The 21,086-nt window shown below is 31.8% G+C and overlaps 2 protein-coding genes across 2 annotated transcripts in view; one reads left to right on the top strand and one right to left on the bottom strand.

The window, feature by feature from the left end:
- The window catches only part of LOC124532810 (flotillin-2), a 287,470-nt gene that overhangs the window by 173,446 nt on the left and 92,938 nt on the right, over window positions 1-21,086 (bottom strand). The gene's annotated exons all lie outside the window — the stretch shown is intronic.
- Window positions 863-20,709, top strand: LOC124532806 (glucose dehydrogenase [FAD, quinone]). The gene is made up of 5 exons (XM_047107880.1): window positions 863-988; window positions 1,755-2,000; window positions 16,086-16,574; window positions 17,264-17,409; window positions 17,749-20,709. The coding sequence occupies exons 3-5, from the start codon at window positions 16,322-16,324 to the stop codon at window positions 19,204-19,206; spliced, it is 1,857 nt and encodes a 618-aa protein (XP_046963836.1). The 5' UTR covers window positions 863-988; window positions 1,755-2,000; window positions 16,086-16,321; the 3' UTR covers window positions 19,207-20,709.

Genomic DNA, 21,086 nt, shown 5'->3' with positions numbered 1-21,086 from the left:
ATGAAGGCAAAAAACGTCGCTTAGGTTATTCTTCTTGTCTTAAGACTTCTCAGGTTTAAATAAATATTACAAGTTATAATTATATTTTAACAATTATCATTTTATTTAATTTGCCTGAAGAAAAATTATTTTATTTCTTATCATATATAAATGTACTTTATATTAAAAATTACAAGTATACACTCGCTGTACCAATAATAATTTAAGAAAAATGACAATGTCAACGCAATATGTTCATGGTAACGTACTCGCCTATAGGTATAGAAGAATCGTTAAAATAAAAAATAAAAGGTATCTCTATATTTCCACTTAAATTTTTCATTTTTTCTTAAGTATTTACTCGCGCTTTCGTCATAAATTTCTTGAACGACATCTAATCTAGAGTGTGGGTTTTTTATTTGAAACACATGTCAAGGATTTCGCACAATATATTTTATATGAGTATTGATTGCTATCCATCGTGTTACGTTTTCAACATACATTTATATTATAATATATTAAAAAAAGTCAAAGCGTAATCCGCATATTTAAAATAAAACATTTAATATTCAATTAATTACTCTTGTTTATCATTAAGTACAATTAATTAAAGTTACGTGTTTACTGGAGTATCATGAGTTACGTCACGAATAAAGGCTTTAATAATTTTCGAAATTATTGTAACCAGTTATCCTACAATTTATTGTATTCAATACAATGAATCAAAAAAAGTATATATGACATAATCTAATCGCTTTCATTATCAAAGCAGTTAAAATTAATCAATCTATTGCAAAACGCATGCGAATCGTGACATACGTCAGGTTCAACCCTACAAATACGGCGACCTACATAGACATAAGGCACCTCGTAACACATATTACGATTTACCCGTAACCCCACGGCGATTACAGCATCGGCGCGCGCGCAACGCCAGTCAACCACGCGGAGTCGCGTCGCACAGTTGCCGCGAACATCGACATCATTCAAAAAGTTACATTTATCAATTGTTAGTATCGAAGTTATATTTAATTCGTCTTTAAATATAAAATCTTTTTTTCCGTCTTTAATTTTTTTTATTAGAATTTATAGTGCCAGTGTTTTTATAAATCCCAGAAATTATTATATACGATGTTTAAATCACTTTAATAAATATAAAGAACACCTTACTTTAGTTATTTCCAAAGGCGTTACATTTATAAATGTCGGATTGCATTAAAACAATTGTTACAACCGTTTTGTTATAAATCCGATTTAGTCGTGTAACCTTACTTAATCTAACGTAACTTTAACTAGCGAGCTATTACATAAATTCTGGATACTGCATGCGAACTTGTTTACAGTGGTCTTTTTATTTAAATTAAAAATCAATAAGACATAATACTACATTTATTTCGTATTCAGTACAGAAAAATTGAACTATTAATAACATCGATTAATGATCGATTAAAGAATGCATTCAATTGATATTTAAAAATAAAAAGTACTCGTTAAATAACATGACAATCCAAATCAATTTAAAAGAATAATAATCGTCTTCACTTTATTACCTTCTAACCGACAATTTAATCAAAAGACCGATCATTACTTATAATCGGCCTTAAGATGTTGTATAACTTTATTTGTTTATATTTTGTAAGAATTTTATGCAATTATTCGTTTCGAACTATCATCGATATAATGATTAAACATGTCCCTTTTGTATTCGACGATTTACATAACGGTTTTATCGATACATCTTATTCTATATAACGTTTCTGGGATTGATGTAACAGACGCAGATGAGGCTGATCCGACGTGCATTGAGAAAAATCGTGAGAGCAAACACATAGTGAACAATAACGATAACTCTCGAATGTAAACATTGAGGCATAATTGTCATTGTCATTACTGAGTCCAGACGAAGGAATTCTAATTAGAAAGGATACTTGGTGCTACAGTGACCTAAGAGACATTTAAACGAAACATAGTTGCTGAAAGTGATTGTGTAAGCTGTGTTGAAAGAATCATCAGCAATGATTGTAAGTATCGTTAAATGACTTGAAATACATTTGTAACAAGTGAATAATATGCTATTATCGAAATCGCTACCAGTAAAAGTGTTAATGCACACAGGAAAAAAAACGGCATTTTATTGAATTCGGTGATAACGCCTGTGCTACACTAGGTATTAAAACGACTCAAAAATTCTTGCTTAAAATATACACATGTATACGATATATCCCTTTCGGTTCTAAATGGACAGTAAACTCTACTAAACCATGTCTAGATTAATCCTTCTCATTCGGAGTTATTATCACATTAGTTAAAATCAAAATATTTTTCTTTACTAGGTAAGATAGGCTTTTGAATCGATATTTTACAATATTTAATTTCATTCACGACTACAACACTCAGTATATTATTTTTTTTTTTCAAGTTAATCTTAACAATTAAATTTATGTCATGTAAGAAAATCAACGAATACTAACACTCGGATTGTGTATCATCTTATACAGCATAATATTCCTTATTTTTATAATATTATTCAGTTATAAATATAAACTCAATAAATAGGTCATAAATAAAGCAGTAAGAGAATCTTCGTCCCCACGTTCCAATCAAATGTTTAGAAACCAGAGCTGATGTGTTAGTAATGCCATTTCTTAGCGAGCATTGACCTATTCAATGATTATAATTACATTAAACATAATTGCTTTTGCGTTTCTGTGTGCCAAGGTCACCAGTTATATACAATTCAAATTTTTCATCATCGAATACGAAATTAACCTGACATGCTCTGACAACATCGAGGACAACGAAGCCTGCTGACCATTGAGTTGAATTATTCAAATTATGTATTGCAACAAAAAATAGCTCAAATCATATTATGTAAGAATTCACATATATTAGTAACAATTTTATTGCATAGTTTTTTCAATGTCGAAATGTTGCATACATTTCTTCAGACTCCAAATGTTCTAATCGAAACGACGAAATATTTTTAGATATTAAAGTATTCGTAAGGATTAATATTAAATTATACCTAAAATATAATCTGTGGCGGGTTAATATTACGCAAAAGACTAGATTCGTTACAGTTGCATCAGACGTATTTACCTGTTTATCGATGTAAGAGAACTTGATTTGGTGCATTGTGTTTCATATGTGAATCACTCTTCAATGCAATATTTACGTAATGGCCGATAGGACTAATGAGACTCGTGTGTGACGTAAAAAAAATCAGCCTGTTATTGTTCCACTGCCAATCATCGGCCCTCTAACTCTTGAGGAGAAAGTAGAATTTATCCCACTACGATGCTCCAATAAACTTTTGCTAATGTCTGGTGCAATTTTTCATCCGAAACATACATATTTTCTATTAGTTTTCTTTCGAAAACTGCATTCTTCGATTATGATTCACGTTTTGATCAAAGCGCCATCTTAGTTTTTCTGGCGTGTGACGTAATTATGCCCAAATAAGGAAGTTAATTCCCTTTCGTAATTACGTTATATGTAATTTTTTTAACAATATCAGATATTAAAAATATTTATCATACTATACATTCTTGCCAAGTAAATTAAATACCATTTACTTTTGCTATTTACTAATAAAATAACACATCAATAAAGTTCATTGAACTCATTAAGTTTCAAAACATATTATAAGCAATTCGGCATTTCAAGTGTTCTTTTTATGCATTCATATCCCTATTAATAAAAAAATCAAAATCTGTGACGTCACTGACAGCTGATTGTTATGATTTTATGACACATAATAATTAAATATGATTAATGTTATAGTATTACAATATGATAAAACAAAGAGATTATTATAATTATTGTTCATTCAAATATTGTCGGTGCTCTTCAGCCGCAAAGTTCCAGAAAGATCCCACTACTGATTGCGTAAGATCATAGGGGAAGTAAGGTAACGCTTTACGCAACGTGGTGACATAAACCTTTGCACAGCGTACGTTATACGACGAACGCTTGTGTCTATGGAAAGCTATTTTTTTTGTTAATGTTTTTTTTTTTTTAATTTAGATGGCAATGGCTCTAATTATTAATGCCATTGTTTAATTTATTTACTATATTATAATTTAATATTTTATAAACATTTAAAATAATTTAACTAAAATTTTTATTTATTTGCACAAATTCCGCAAAAGGTCATTATGCAAAAAGGTTCGATTCCAGACAACTGTGAGTCGAACAGACATAACAATTTCGTGAAAATTTTATTATAAATAAAAAAAATATATTAAGCTTAAAGTAAATTTATTACAATCGTAATAACGTTCATTATTACAACTTTCGGATTAATGCGTTCGCATTGTTAGCAAAGATTATGTATATTTATATTCAAATAATCTACCAGCCCAAGTGAGATAGAGATATCATAATGTGCCTTGCAATGAAGAAAGTAAAATCGGCGCATTAATCTAAGACAGTGGTTCGCAATCTTTGGTCCACGGAAAACATCGCATAAGAACTTCAAAATTGACATGAGAAAATTTAGTACACAATACACTTGTTTCAAAACAAAATATATATGAATATTCCTCATATTTAATAGTTGAATTCAGTCCAATAAGTTATCCAAATTGAGAGTTCCTTGGCTCCAAATAGCTATGAACCTCTGCTTCAAAGAAATATATTAAAGTCTTTGTGTTATTGTTATTATTCGCGATTATTTATGATTGATAGCTTGCAATTTAAAAGTCCATTACTCAGATACACTTTAGGACAGTCTTTTTAATCCATAATAATTAATGTTCGTTAAAAGACTATATATATGTACATAGTATATATCGCCTATTCCAAAGGCTAATAAGTAAAGATAAACAAACCGTACATTTGTATTTCAACGACCTCCGAGGGTTTGATTCCCGGCCGAGTCGATGTAGACTACTTACATTGGGATCAGAGTAATGTATGTGATGTTGTTTAATATTTATTTATTTATTCAGGTATACTTGCGGTTAACTTAATTCCAGATCAGATTTGTTTATATGTCTTGATTCCTGGCTATTGAAATAGGCTTGGTTTATTTTTATATATATTTAACGCACTACAAAATAAAAAATAAAACTATCCGGCTTTATATTAGTGTGCGTGTCAGCTACACTTGACACTCGCCAAAATATATTATACTACTACTACGACTTTACTAGTGTGCGTGTACTTGGTGCCTTTTTATCGACGCTTTCACACCGTTCTATATTATCTAGACATATAAGAACTTTTTTGTTGCAATACGAATACAGTTAAAATAAAAATCATATATTTTCTCAATAACTTATCATTACCAGATTCATTACATTTTTATTTGCAAGTCTTGGAAATATTTCGATGTCGCATTTTTTTAAAATTAAAAATCTTAAAATTTTATAAGTACTCAACGCTTCATTAATGTATTTACACGACCTTTACGAGTTGAAATGTCGGTCATATTATATATGTACAGAAACATTTACATAGTCATATATTACGCAAACTGTTAAACATACAAACATACGGAAGTCGACTGTATATTCTCAACGAGATTAGACAAATACTCTCAAATTACTTAAGTATGACGAAATGAATTTGAATAAAAGGTAAATTGCACCTCAAGACGAAACTCTTATTATAGCTTGTGATATTTGATGGTAATTTAAATAGGGAAAATTAAGCGTTGTCTGTACTTATTAATGTCAAATACAAAAAAGACGCATGTATGAAATGTATGTATCTGTGGAATCGTAGTACTTAAATGGATGCAAAGAATTGGATAATATTTTTGTGTTTGGAAGGTTTTGAACGACTTGAAAGTGTTCGTAGATATGATTACAGAGAAATTGTTTACCTAATAATAATTCATTCGCGGGATTAAGTTACACAACATAAACGAACAAAATAATCTAAATTGGGTATCGTTTTATGAATTCATAAATTCCATTAAATCTCATAATCCTGTGATTTGAGAAAGCAACGTAAAGGTTATAATTTCGTCAAAAGCACGTCAAATCGTGGCGAGCGGACACAGGTATTTGAAACATCATAAAGTATTATTTTACACTGCAATACACTGTATTTTTAAGTAAATATTTTGCACAAAATACACCACCTAACAACAACTACTTAAGCCGAATACTTGCGGAATTTAATTATCGGTTTATAGATTACTGTTTACAAATATTATTGCGTTCACAACTTATTTTTCCTTAAAAAAACGCTTGCCTTACTCTTGCCTACTTAAATCTAGGCTGTTCTTACTCTACTTTAAAATATAATAAATAAATTGAAATTAAATATTCCAAGTGAATAAAAACATCTTTTTACGTTACAACTTATTTATTTCCAAATGACTAACACTATACCATCGAGATCAGTAAAAAAATACCTACTTGAAAGTTCATATTTACTTTTTCTATTACTGTCTTGCAATTACTGATTATCATAAAGCACCGCATGTTGTTACGTCAAGGAAATAGCCCTTCACATTAATAACTTACTTTTACATAACATTTGATTGCGAGTTACTTATTTAGCGAACTACATTCCGAAGAATCGTACAAATTAGTGCCCTTAGCATGAAATCGTTTATAGGCTTGATTGGTTATGCAAATATAATCCTACTTCTGGAAAGTGGAGCCAATTGTTATGACGTAATAATGCCAATTCGATCTATTCTATTTAGTAGTTTTACGTAAAATAACCTAATAGGTCAAGCGATCCAGCTCTTTTTACCGAAGATGATACCTACTCAATCACTTTTTATTACTTATAATTTCAGATAAGATTCGTGGACATTACAATTTGAAAAACGTTGATTTTCTTAACGAAAATACATAATAATTTAGTGTTTTTTTTTTAATAAATAATTTTGTTATCTTGCCAGTTCCGTCAGGTACAATCTACTTTCCAAACTAACTTTAACTGAACATTTAATTCAACAATGTTACATTACAAAAGTGCTTTTGTAAGCCTACTTCAATAGAAAATATTTTTATTTTTACTTTGATTTAAAAATAAAATAATCTACCACATTGTTGATAATGATATAACATTTAAGAAATTAATTCTTAAAATGTGCAACCATTAGAAGATATATCCGTATTCTATAAAAAATTAAGTATATAACCCATTACAGAAGTAGACAGCAAAAAAAGCTACTAAATATAGAAATATTCTATTTTATTTGTATCTATATTATTATTATATATTTGAAAGTAATTCTGTTTGTCTGCCGCCATCAGACGACGACCAAATCGTTGCACTGAATTTTATGAAATTCACATAGGTCATTTGTTTGCCTCACACATGACAACCAACACTCTAAAACGCAAGCAAAGCCGCGGGCGTTTACTAGTATATTATAAAATGAGGTGAGACTATTATTGCAATCGGTATCAATGAATGAAGTAAGGAAGTACCAAGGTTCTTTGCTGGTGTGTAGCGCGTCGATCAGACCGACCGAACGCAATGTCGCGGACGAGGTTGTAATGTATCCGCAACCTCGGTTACACGTGCATTATTAATAAAATAAACAAGACAATATTTAATTTGTTTTAATTATGAATAATAACAATAACACAATACTGATATTTATTTTATTTGTGAATCGTTTAATAATAAATTCGTTTTCCTTCAATACGTTTCCCAATGCATAGTTCAGGCAATTACCTGATCTATTGAATAAGAACGTTGATGAATGTTTATTTAAAACACAGTTAATGCCGGAAAAAGGGAATTTTGCACGACATTACACTTCTAATTAAAAATAAGCATTTAAATGTAACCCTCACTCGGGTCTTACAATAACGAATTGATATGGTTGCTCTATTCTACGCTGCCAGAATCACACAACGCACTAAACATCATACATAAGTATCTTCTATATATTCATGGCTATGTTTTTTAAATCTATAAAAGTGCAATTTATAAAACGTGACTCGACCGCGAATCCTTTAGTTACAAAACTTCGGTCATTAGTTATGTAACTACTTGCAAAATAATGCAGTATCGAAATGGAGGCGATCTGCCAGCATTTAGCTTACTAATTGAAGGTCGAACTTACTTTCACAGTAGTGATGTACCGTTATTAACTTGTTATTATTTCGAAATAATCTTTATATTATCTTACTAGCTGTTTTACATTTCGTCGCTGTCGGGTCATGCTGTACTTTTATACTATAATATACATATGAAACTTTCTAAATTATTATTCTGTCAAAAAATTAAAATCAAAATATACCTTATTCAATCACTTTTGAATCGTCATTTATAAATATATTAAGCGAAGCTACCACAAGTTCGGAAAGTAGATTATATCGAGAAGAACCGGCAAAAAACTCAGAAGCTACTCTTTTTTCCCACGTATAAAAATAAAGTCATGTTATTCAAATACAATTATGTATGTATGAAATATATCCTGCCTGGAAGTCAACAAGTATTAATTCCACGATTTTTTATCATCTGTATACTGTTATTGTCGTAGTCTATTGTTATAATATATTTTTTTAATAGTTATATTAACTATTAAAAAATTTAAAGTAAACATCAAATAAAGTGCCTTAAAATATATCAGCACATCCTGAGATAAGCGTGTGCAAACAAACAAAGCCATCAGCATTAACAAATTAGTATAAATTAACAATATAAAGGAATACGTTGCATATTAAACACCAATTTGAATAATATCTAGGCTGCATGCGTTAAGCATTCGACATGTGACTGGCACACAATAGCATAATTAAGTGAGAAAATAACAAGGCACGGATAACTGTGTCAGTCTTCTTCAGAATTTCGAATGCCTAAATAAAATGTTCGCGTCAGCTGTTTCTGATGTCACCTTCGCACTAATTACATACTGTCCGCGTTATATAATATTACACAAAGAAATAACAGCGTTGGCTAGCTTGAGGCTGACATACTGAGGTCTTGTGTTAAAATCCCGGCTCGGTCTTAAGAAATAATTCAAATTTTTTCGCCAACAAATTCTCAGAACTTCACATTAAGAAATTCTTATGTGTCTAATGTACAAATATAAACTTGGAGTGAATGTTTTTAATATGAAAATTTTACAAAATGTATACTTATTACAATTTTTCTCTGTCTGTCTGTCTATTTCTTATCTCTGGAAGGGATGGACCGATTTTGGGGGGACTTTCACTGGCAGATAATATGCAAATATAATGGAAGTAACTTAGGCTACAACAATAACTTTTTGTTAAATTCAAAATCGCGGGCACAGCTAGTCTCAAATATAAAAAGCAATGTTTAATAGCTATTATTATTGTAGGGTTTTATTACCAGGACGTCTCGTGACTCCAGTTCCAGATTTATAATCACCGCTAAATATGGAAAATTAATTTAAGAAACAATAAAGGTAATATTAGGTATTATTAAAATGATGATTTTGTAAATACTACAAACCCAAAATGATTACTTAAGAAGTCTCTAACTCCAGGAACTTTAACTCTAAGTTATCTCGAGACCTGAGACTTGCCAAACTCTACTATTGATGCAATACAATATAAAAATTAAAAATAATTATTTGATTTCATCAAGCGAAAATTGCACTAGGTATAACGTTATGCGAGAAAAAATACATATTATAACATATTTTATGCATTAGCAATTATCGTATAAAATATATATAAATGATTTCGACCTACCTTAAATTACCTAACTCTGAAGGTCACTCGTCAGTCGTCACCGAGCCGGGAAGTTGGTTCAACTGCGTAAGAGTGAAAGTAATAGCTGTTGCGGCCTTCACCCGGCGTTGAACATGTACAGAATTCGGGTTACGATACACATACATACGCAGACTAATATGTATACCAAATGCAACTCCTTTCTGTCTATAATCATTTCGATATTAGTCTGACTTGCCGACAGCTGATAGCATTTGATATTAAGATATATAACTACCTAGAAAAGCCGAGTAAATGATAAGAAAATTCAATTATACACTAAATTTTTAATGATAATCCTAAAGGAAAAAGTAGGACCCTGTGTTCGAGTAGTGTGTACATCGGTTTATAGAGTACGCTATTCTAAAATCCCGGGTTTGATTCACGGCCGAGTCGATGTAGAAAAATTTCAATAGTTTTCTATGTTGCTCTAAAAATATCTATAATAAATCAGAAGTAACAACGGTACCACAAACACCTAAAGTGTTTGTTGTCATTACTTTTGATATTCCATAACACAAGTCCTTTAGCTACTTGCATTGGAATCAGAGTAATGTATGTGATGCTGTCCATAATTTACTATTATTATTTATTTATATTTAATAATAAATAGATTTTTTTTTAAATCAAACGCAAATAGTCCATAGTCCAAAAAGGTTACATATATTTAATTGAAGTCCTAGAAAATCCGAAAAAGAAAAATTACCAAAAAGAGAAAGCATATAAAACAATAGGTATGAATCATTTAGAGTATGTATTAAGAAAGATACACATTATATACGTATGTAAGGCAATCGAAAGTTCGAGATACGACCTTCACCCAATGGCACAGATTTATCAATTCTGACCGTCTCTTACATAAGGTTTGTTTACCAATAAGCTAAACTGGCGCTGTGCAACTTATTTGCAACTTGCTAACCAGTTGAGCACGTTTTGAGACATATGTGTAAAAAAATAAAATTGTTTTGTTACAATTTTTGCCCGAGCAAATATAAAAGACATTACTTAAACGTTGTGTAACAGTTACTTTGTAATAATGTGTAGGTTATAGCACAACTTTATTGACAAAAAGAAACAAACTACATTTATGCCCCTTATAAAGTGTTAGAGAAGAATTGGTGGTGACAACTATTTAATATATATTCATTAAAAACCAATTTAAAAAAAAAAACAAAAACGTTTTGTATTTGGAATAGCTATTACACTAACTAATTATAAGTAAAGTAACTACACAGATATGTCCATCAGATGTGATTAAACTAATGTGTCTAGACGTTCGTTGAACTTTCAAGGATATCCATCTTTTTGTTATGCCAAGCTGTCTGTGTGTTTCAAATGTATAATATATTTGACACAGTTACAGTTACAAAATTGGCATGCAAGTCGAATCTCTGCATTATTTAGTTTCTGTGTAACTATTTGCCACGCGCGGTTGCACTCGCGTTAAATGGACTACTTCGCCCCGTAGCTTATCGTGAAGTTACATCATCATCAACAACAACAACAACAGCTTGTAAATTCCCACTGCTGGGCTAAAGACCTCCTCTCCCTTTGAGGAGAAGGTTTGGAACATATTCCACCAAGCTGTTCCAATGCGGGTTGGTGGAATACACATGTGGCAGAATTTCTATGAAATTTGTCACATGCAGGTTTCCTCACGATGTTTTCCTTCACTGCTGAGCACGAGATGAATTATAAAGACAAATGAAGCACATGAATCAGCGGTGCTTGCCTGGGTTTGAACCCGCAATCATCGGTTAAGATGCACGAGTTCTTACTACTGGGCCATCTCGACTCTTACAGGAAGTTACATCGTCTGTAACTTATTACATTACTAGCTGTTACCAACGGCTTTGTTTGCGTAAAATATGAGTATATTTACAAATTAACTTAAAATATTACATTGATGATTGATATAGAAAGACGTCTTACCTCATTGTTTCCAAAAAAGCCTATGTCGTTTCTCAGGCTGTAGATTATTTGTGTACCAAATTTTCATTTAAATCGGTCCAGTAGTTTGGGCGTAAAAGCGAGACAGCTAGACAGACAGAGTTACTTTCGCATTTATAATTAAATTAGTATAGATTTATTTATTTTTTCATAAGTTCACTTACAGAATACAATCAGAACTTACACTAAAAATTACGGACCTGCACAATTTTGAGCTATATTGAATTTCTAAGCATGTGTATACAACATGCTCGAAACAAATATATTAAAAAAGTTCAGTGCTCTTTTACATAACAATCAAAAACTAATAAACTACAGTAAATATATAAAACTCAACAAATTGAACCATCCGAATAACATTCAATACTTATAACCACCAAATCACTTAAAGAAAACCAATATGACTAATTAAATTCAAATAAAAAAATTATCGAAAAAAGAAAAAAAAAGTTAAATTCACAAATTCAGAAAATTATCGTTCAATAATCTATTAAGTATTTACAGTCGATCACCGAATTCCAGATACTTTACAACGTTATTATAATGGAGAGAAATGATTTACATTATAATAAATTATGATGATCATCATCAAACCAGATCAGACCAGATCTGACAAATACACAGGACACAGGTGCACTCTCTAGTCCGTCACTCCGTTCTTATTGCCTTGAAGTTACCATGTTAGAGATTGTTGGTATTTTTTATAGTGTAATGATGTGAATCCACCTACCAGTAACCTTAGATACCGTCTACATGTCTGCTATTGTTTTTAATAAAAAATATGTCATGATAAGCCCGTCCAAGCACACCAAAAAAGAACTTTCAGTTTTACAAATATCGACAAAATGAAAGAGTAAATATATCTTCAATTTGTTTTGTAATCTCTTAACAATGTTTAGAATGAAGTTTACATCTGGTTAAACAGGTTACACACAAGTTACCCAAAACACAAGAACAATATTCTTATTGTCTGTAGTCGACTTAATCAGACCGTGACGGTTGTTTTATTAATTCATCGTGCGCTTACAGACCCATGAATTTGACTACGTGACTTATTTTAATTGTAAAAATCGAATCGCTACGAATATTCATTTGTTTAATCTGCTTAAACAAAACTTGAATAAAGATATAAATTGGTATAATTAGTGATGACGTCTGAGGCAGTCGTTAACAAATTCTCTTGCTCAAGCAACTGTGTCAAGTGCATTTGTTTGAAACGATGGTATAATAGGCCAGAAAAAGAAACAAAAGTCGACTTCAACAATGTCTGAATTTACGTTACAAATAATGATTTAACAATGTTCAATTAATTATAGTCCGCAGTCTATATGAATTGAAAGGTACTTTGCCATAGTATCGAATACAATAGTACTCGACCTAAGGACCGATATCAAAAAAGTCTAAAAAACTGCTTAGAAATCTCTTCAAATTTTGACCTCTCTTTCTACTTATTAGTGAAATTAAAGATTACTGTTAATTATTGCGATGTTATAGAGTCTTAGGCTCCTTTTCTTTTTTCAAAGTCAGTCAAATTAATTGAAAAGGATATCTTTCAGAAGTTAAAGTTTTAAAACGCAGGGACGGTTGTATAACGGTTTGTGTTGTAAAACATTCTGTAGTATATTTAGTAAGAGCATTGCATCCGTGCGAAGCCGAGCCGGGTCGCTAGTTCTTAATTAATGGATCAAGCAAAAAAAATATTTTTGGATCGGATACATTGATATTGATATTTACGCATTCAAACTAAATTTGTACCGTATCTATACATACAATAAAATTGAAGTGTCTGCTTGTAATATTAAAATAGCCCTTTTACTCAATGCATATGTTTTATACACGGTATATTTACCAAAATGATATGTTTTACAATTTTTGTTACTCTGTCTGTTTGTTTCGACTAATCTCTTGAACGGCTGGACCGATATAGACGGGACTTTCACTGGCAGATAACTCATATAATAGGGAGTAGCTTAGGCTACAATATTTTTTTTTGTTATATTCAAAGGCGTACAAGGTCGAGGACACAGCTAGTGTTATATAAGGTAGATATAGGTAGACTGGTGTAAAAAAGGAAACATATACAAATTTTGTTCAACATGAATAAAACTTGTATACATATGTTTTCTTTCAAGTTAGTATTGTTTATTGTTATTTACCAATCATTATATAAAGTTACACGTATCAGTTCTTATAGATGTCCCATTTCGATAAAGCACGGCTTGTGCTAGTGAAATTGTTATAAGAGTTATACTAAATAAAAAAAAGTTATCAAAATCCAATTAAAAACGCGCATACATATATACCAAAAATTGTTCGTAATTCATATGTCCTTCTCCTGACATCCGCCGAATGAATAGTCACGCTATGAATGTGTAACGATTTTGTCTCAATAATATAATTGGTATTCATTTTTAACTGCTAATTGTTTAAGCGTAATATGTAAATTTTTAACGTCTAAAGTTTAAATTTTCAATGGTCCAAGTACACATAGTGTGTTTGATAATAATATGATTGAATGGATTGATTTAATTGACGCGTACTCACATAATTTGAATATGTTTAAAATGTCAAAATCTTAGTTAAACCTGAAGCAAGTTATGCTAGAAGCACTATAATTGCAGCTTATAATCAAAAGTCTTCAATCGTTTCAGAAAGAAATATCTCCAACGTGAGACAAACCAGAAGACCAGGCTGTTTAAAATGCTTATTAATGCTATATGAAACGGCCTGCTGACGATCTTTTTATCTCATATTTTTAAACCCCGACGAAAAAACGACGGGGTGTTACAAGTTTGACGTATCTATGTAAATGTTTGTCTGTCTGTGAAATCGTAGCTCCCAAACGAATGATCCGACTTTAATGCGTTTTTATTTTGTTTGAAAGGTATATCAGTCGATAGTGTTCTTAGCTATGTTTGGTGGAAATCGGTTCAGGTCTTCAAGGTCATCAGGTCGTTTATTAGGTGTAATAGGAATGTTACACGCTCAGTTTGCTTGCAAGTATATGTGGGATCTGATATTTGAAACACTAATGTCTTCCGGAACCACTGAGCTGGTCGAGGGTAGGAGACGTAGGGCTCATTGAATTTGTCTTAACTAGTTCTCTTTATGTTTCTAATTGACGAGGACCTGATGCTGGAAATCTGGAACCTTTAAGCTGGTCTGATGATAGGGCTCGAAGATAGGAGACGTAACCCTGCTCTACCTTTTAATAAACCCATCGAGTTTGGGCTCATTGAATTTGTCTTGTTCGGTCGGGGTTTCTTTTTTAATTTTAAATTAATTATGTAATGAGCGCCTACACAAATACTATTCAATATTTCTATACGTTTTCTAGAATCTACCTATAGAACCAGGTAAAAACATATATACTGTCCAACAAAAGAATCATTAACACCGTGTAGTAAGTCACAAATGCTACCTTATGCTTAGGTATAATGTGTAATTACATTTTCCATAAAAAAAACCTAATAGTAAGAAATTTACACTTCATACAAACCATCACAACAAACCATGAATCATTAATAGTAACAGAATTGAATAAAATATTTTAAATAAAACATAAATGCATATAATTATATATATTCCAAGATCACTTTCACGAGACTAGAAATAGATCATATCTTCCGTATAACAAGGAAATAGGCGATCGTGCCGTCTCTTTCAAACCTGCATTGTGCTCATTAATCTATCTCTCTTTTCACATTACTGGTCTGTTATTTCATTGAGGGGCGAATTACATAAAAGTTATTGTTTTATAACACCACTTTCTAATATGCGTTTTAATAATATAATAATTGTTAATATTAAAAAGATTACCATTATTATTACATTTCCTCGTGTTAATAATGTTCGACAATGGGTACTATATGCTGTCACACAGAGGAGAGAAGAGATATGCTAATAGCTCTGCTATATTAAACACTACACTTCTTGATTATTTATCTATAATTATAATACATCGCCATTTCAATGAACTATATCACTTTAATTCATTTTCAATTCATTCAAGATTTTTTCACAAATCCATACCAATACAATAGGTACCGACGGTACCGTGGATTACATTTGTAGGTTTATATTTAGTGTAACTTCTATTATTTATTGGTATTTGCTGTAATATTTGAAACAAAAAAAAAATATTTATAGATCAGCAAATTTCTTTGTTTATCTTAAGTTGTAAAGTTCCAAATTAAAAAATATTTAACTGAAACATAGTTATAGTTACGGCGTACGCCATTCCTTGTTTTCGTAACATTATGTTATATTTTAAATTAATCAATATAAATAAAACAGACTTATGTAAATTAAGTATATTACGAATACTATTTTACATACCCAGGAACTGAGAATGCTACATTACAACTCAAACGTATGCACTATTCTTATAAGTTGTGATGCGTTTCATACCTATAACAGACGAAAATACATATTAATTGATTATTGTTACAAGTGTTCACTACAATATTAATTTTTTTTTTTTTATAATTTCAGATACAACAACCAAACAACGTATCATCGAGACGAAACTGCGTCTGGTAATATGTCGCAGAGTCAATTATCGCTTCACGGAATTCAGAAGGTTATGCGCAAGTGTAAACCACCGGATCGAAACAGAAATCATCTAAATCACTTAATCTCAAACCAAACCAAAGCCACACAATATAAAATAATAAGAAGATAAGAAAAAACGATAAGAACAACCAAAATAACAAGCTAAGCTAGACAAAATGGGTATTCACGTACTTTTAGCATCGACAGCTCTGAAGACTGTCAGCGTAACGGGTTTATGGCTTATACCACTTCTATTGGGAGCATTTACGTACCATAACTATAACTCATACGACCCGGAAGCTAAAGTTCTGGATAAGGAACCGAGGATGGAATATGACTTCATTGTTGTCGGAGGAGGCTCTGCGGGGGCAGTTGTGGCGAATCGTTTAACAGAAGTCAAGGACTGGAATTTGTTACTACTTGAAAGTGGTAATTACACATGTCATAAAATTTGAGTGTTTTTAAGATAAAAGAACCACTTTTTATTAAATGTATATGTATGTATATACGGTACATTAACCAAAAATATATACATATTTTACGATTTTTGTCTGTCTCTCTGTTTGCTCCAGCTAATCTTTGGAATGGTTGGAACCAATTTGCTGGGGCTTTCACTGGCAGATAGCTAATGTATCAAGGAGTATCTTAGGCTACAACATTTTTTTTTAAAAGTCGCGGGTATAGCTCCTGTACTGCTAAAAGATCACTTCCTTACTAACACTAGAAAATGTTCACATACGAAGTGTTGATATAAAGTTTTATATCAACACTTCGTATGTGTTCGTTTTTCTTTTTTTTAACTAGTTAGTTATAACGGATTTGAATCGCGTATATTAATTATTTTTGGCATCCCGACGGTTCGAGCACTTTACAGCGTTCGTGGTCACGGGTAGACAGGTAGATGGTTGATATTTATTGGATAAAATAATAAGTTGGTGGTAGCCACCCAAACAGTTAAAGACTTATTATTGTTAAGGCAGGCTAAACCTTGATAACATAGTAGGCCAAAATAATAATAAGGTTATCTTAAAAAAATACGAAAAATTTTACTACGCTTCTCAGTTTTAGGAAACTAGCTCCTTTTATTAAAATATTACAAGAGAATTCTTAATTTTCAGGACCAGATGAAAACGAGATCACCGACGTCCCTTCGTTAGCGGGCTACTTACAACTAACGAAGTTGGACTGGCAATACAAGACTGAACCCACCTCATACGCCTGCTTAGGTTTTAAGAAACATCGGTGCAGTTGGCCGCGAGGGAAGGTAATATGACTACTTAATTGGGTTTGATCAATCCAATCCATCAGCCCATTTCCATCTACTGCTGGACATAGGCCTCTCCAATTGCACGCCACTGAGATCGTTCTTGGGCTACTCGCATCCAGCTCCTGCCAGCCGTCTTGCGTAAGTCGTCACACCACCGTGATTGGGTTTGATGACTGACAATAATTGTGAAATTCTGTGACAATGCTCATGTGCATTTATCTTTGTAAAATCTAAAGGTTGGCTGTATTCATGAAATTACTTGGATCAATAATATAATTGAATTGTTGTTATGCTTGAAGTAAAAGAAAACTTATCAATATATTTTAACTGTTACAGGTGCTTGGTGGATCCAGCGTCCTCAACTATATGATTTATGTAAGAGGAAATCGATATGACTTCGATCAGTGGGAATCTTTCGGAAATCCAGGCTGGGCGTACCGAGACGTGCTTAAGTACTTCATAAAATCTGAAGATAATAGAAATCCTTATTTAGCAAACACTAAGTATCACGGCCGTGGTGGTTATTTAACTGTTCAAGAAGCTCCATGGAGGACTCCTTTAGTTGCTGCTTTTGTAGAATCTGGTGTTGAAATTGGATATGAAAACAGAGATATTAATGGTGAATATCAAACCGGTTTCATGATAGCACAAGGCACAATAAGAAGAGGCTCAAGATGCAGCACAGCCAAAGCCTTCTTAAGACCTGTGAGGACACGTAGGAATCTTGACATATCTCTTAACACACAAGTCACAAGAGTTTTAATTAATCCCATAACAATGAAAGCCTATGGTGTTGAATATGTAAAACATGGCGTCAAAAGGGTAGTGTATGCTCGAAAAGAAGTTATATTATCCGCCGGGGCGATCAACAGTCCGCAGCTTTTAATGTTATCTGGTGTAGGACCAAAGGATCACTTAAAGAATGTCGGAATAAGAGTCTTGAAAGATTTGCCTGTTGGAGAAAATTTGCAAGATCACGTGGGGGTAGGAGGTTTAACGTTTCTAGTCGACAAACCAGTAGCTATCGTTCAAAATCGTTTTCAAGCATTTCCTGTCACGATGAATTACGTTGTCAACGAAAGAGGACCGATGACAACATTGGGCGGGTTAGAAGGAATAGCTTTCGTTAATACGAAATACGCAAATACCTCCGGCTTATGGCCTGACATACAATTTCACATGGCACCCGCATCGTTTTCTTCAGACAACGGTCAAATTGTAAGAAAAATTTTAGGTCTCACTGATGAGGTATACGACACAGTATACAAACCGATTGCGAACAAGGATGCTTGGACTATTATGCCTCTTCTATTACGTCCAAATACTCGTGGATATGTAAGGTTGAGGAGTTCCAACCCATTTGACTACCCCGTAATGAATCCGCGATATCATGAAGACCGCTTAGATGTTAACCGACTAGTCGAAGGTATCAAAATAGCCCTTCAAGTGGCAAATGCATCTCCATTTAAGCAGTTTGGATCGAGACTGTATATGAAACCATTGCCGAACTGTAAACATCTAAAGTTTATGTCGGATGAATACATTGAATGCCAAGTTAGAACAATTAGTATGACAATATACCATCAGTGTGGAACGACAAAAATGGGACCCTCGTGGGATCGGGGCGCTGTAGTTGATCCCAGACTGCGTGTGCATGGTATTGAAGGACTCAGAGTTATAGATGCCAGTATAATGCCAACCATAGTTAGTGGAAACACCAATGCGGCTGTTATAATGATTGGAGAGAAAGGCTCTGATATGATAAAAGAAGATTGGTCCAAACGGAAAAGATGACGAAAGTAATAAATACTAGGATTTTGTAAATATTTTTTATATGATTAGTTACCAGAATTTAAACCAAAATAATTTAGAAATAAGAATATCGATGTAGTACTATCTATAAAGACATAAATTTAGCTTATCATTTATAGGTTTCCAAGATAAAGATATCTGTAAATCCTTTAATGAAAACTTGGAATATTTAAGTAAGTGCCATATCTGTGTCTATTTTTCGTTATAGTCATTGTTACTTAAAGCATGGTTTGTTATAAAATTACTAAAAGCTGTCATGTATAATTATTCATATACATCAAATTAATGTGTCAAGTTTAAAAAAGATTGAAATCTCAATTAAAATACTCTAGTTTCATCCAATCATTTACATCACATTTAATCATAGAATCATTGTTACATTTTATTTCGTCTTAAATAATGCCAAATGTTCATTTTACTCAACTCATTCCCACGGCACATTTTATTGAAGAAAATTAGAAACATTCGCATATAACAAATTATATGTAAATATAGACTTTATTAAAAAGACGATGTTACCACATCACAAATCTTTTACAAAAATGACTGCAATTTTTCTTATATCCAATTAATTAAATAAGAACTTTATGATATATTTTTGTCAGGATCAATAAACAGATTTTTTTTTTATATAGGGATGAGTTTCCTAATTAGTCAGACACTACGGCTAAGCCACGGGCTGTAGTGTAAAGTAATGTAAATTACATAACTATATTATAGTCAAAAATCTTTGTTTTTTTGTTATCTTAAGATAGACTTCGTGTACATGACGCGACAACCGCGCCAGCACTGGAACGTTAATTTAGGTTTCTTAATAAAAACTATTTAACGAGACATTTAATTGAATTTGTTTAATATTCCTTACTATAACTTAACTCTATAAAAATTTGAACTCTTGTTTAAATCAAATCGTCTCAATATTATAACTTCGTTCTTGACATTGTTTGTAGACTCACTTAGAGTAATATTTTAACAATATTGACCTTATTAATGATCGTTTAGAAAAGACGGCAGTCGCTCTTAGGTAATATATAACTCGTCGTATTTGGACCTCTTTCTATGGATCTTTTGTAGGTAACAAGCGAAGCGTGCGGCGCGACTGCCACATCATGTACAAGAAGTCTCACCCTTATTTATATTTGTATCACACAATTAAATATGTTATTCAATAATATTTAATGTGACTTGTATACAATTTGAACTGGTTATTATTTTTATATGACTTATTTTTTAATAAGTGCTGTAATGCCGAATCTTAGTAATTACGACTGATATAGCAGACTTAAATCATTCGTATAATTTTAGGCATATGTCAGATGTAGTAGAAATGTAAACAAAATTATGCATCAAAAGATATTAACATTTCTAGAAAATGAAAAGTTGAAATTTTAATATTAACCATATCTACTGTTACGTGTTGTATTGATTGTAAACTTAAAACAAAAAAGCGACATCACATTTTGAATAAATTGTTGTTGATTTATATGTTTTGCATTTAATTCCCTTTAATATTTAATGTTACTCTAAGATTTAATCGAGAAATTACTACTAGTATCGCGTGAGGTCGTAATTGTTTATTTTGCATACTTATATCGAAAGTTTTTCGTGGGCATAATTCTCATACTTTTAAATGTAAAAGTTTAATTTTGCATCCTAGTTACATAAACAAGTTTCCAGGTTATTGATAACGTGCGGGGGGAAGGGTGCAATTGTCAGGTACCTGACATTATCTCTGCCTTAGAATACAACGTATGCAAAATTTATCAATTATTTTTATTTTGCAATGGGAGTTTTAAATTTTATAACGTCCGGTTGAGTCATTAAAACGTAAAAGCGTATCAAATATATCTTCGGATCGGATT

Source organism: Vanessa cardui, chromosome 10 (genome assembly GCF_905220365.1).
Source record: "Vanessa cardui chromosome 10, ilVanCard2.1, whole genome shotgun sequence".
In the NCBI taxonomy this organism is placed as follows: domain Eukaryota; kingdom Metazoa; phylum Arthropoda; class Insecta; order Lepidoptera; family Nymphalidae; genus Vanessa; species Vanessa cardui.
The sequence above is the reverse complement of the archived record's forward strand: the minus strand, read 5'-3'. Positions and strand labels throughout refer to the sequence as shown.

Bases quoted from the DNA above. Each gene is read 5' to 3' on its own strand.
- LOC124532806 (XM_047107880.1), top strand. From the start codon at position 16,322: ATGGGTATTCACGTACTTTTAGCATCGACAGCTCTGAAGACTGTCAGC. The intron at 16,575-17,263 runs GTAATTACACAT...CTTAATTTTCAG, and splicing joins TTTGTTACTACTTGAAAGTG to GACCAGATGAAAACGAGATC. The intron at 17,410-17,748 runs GTAATATGACTA...TAACTGTTACAG, and splicing joins GCAGTTGGCCGCGAGGGAAG to GTGCTTGGTGGATCCAGCGT.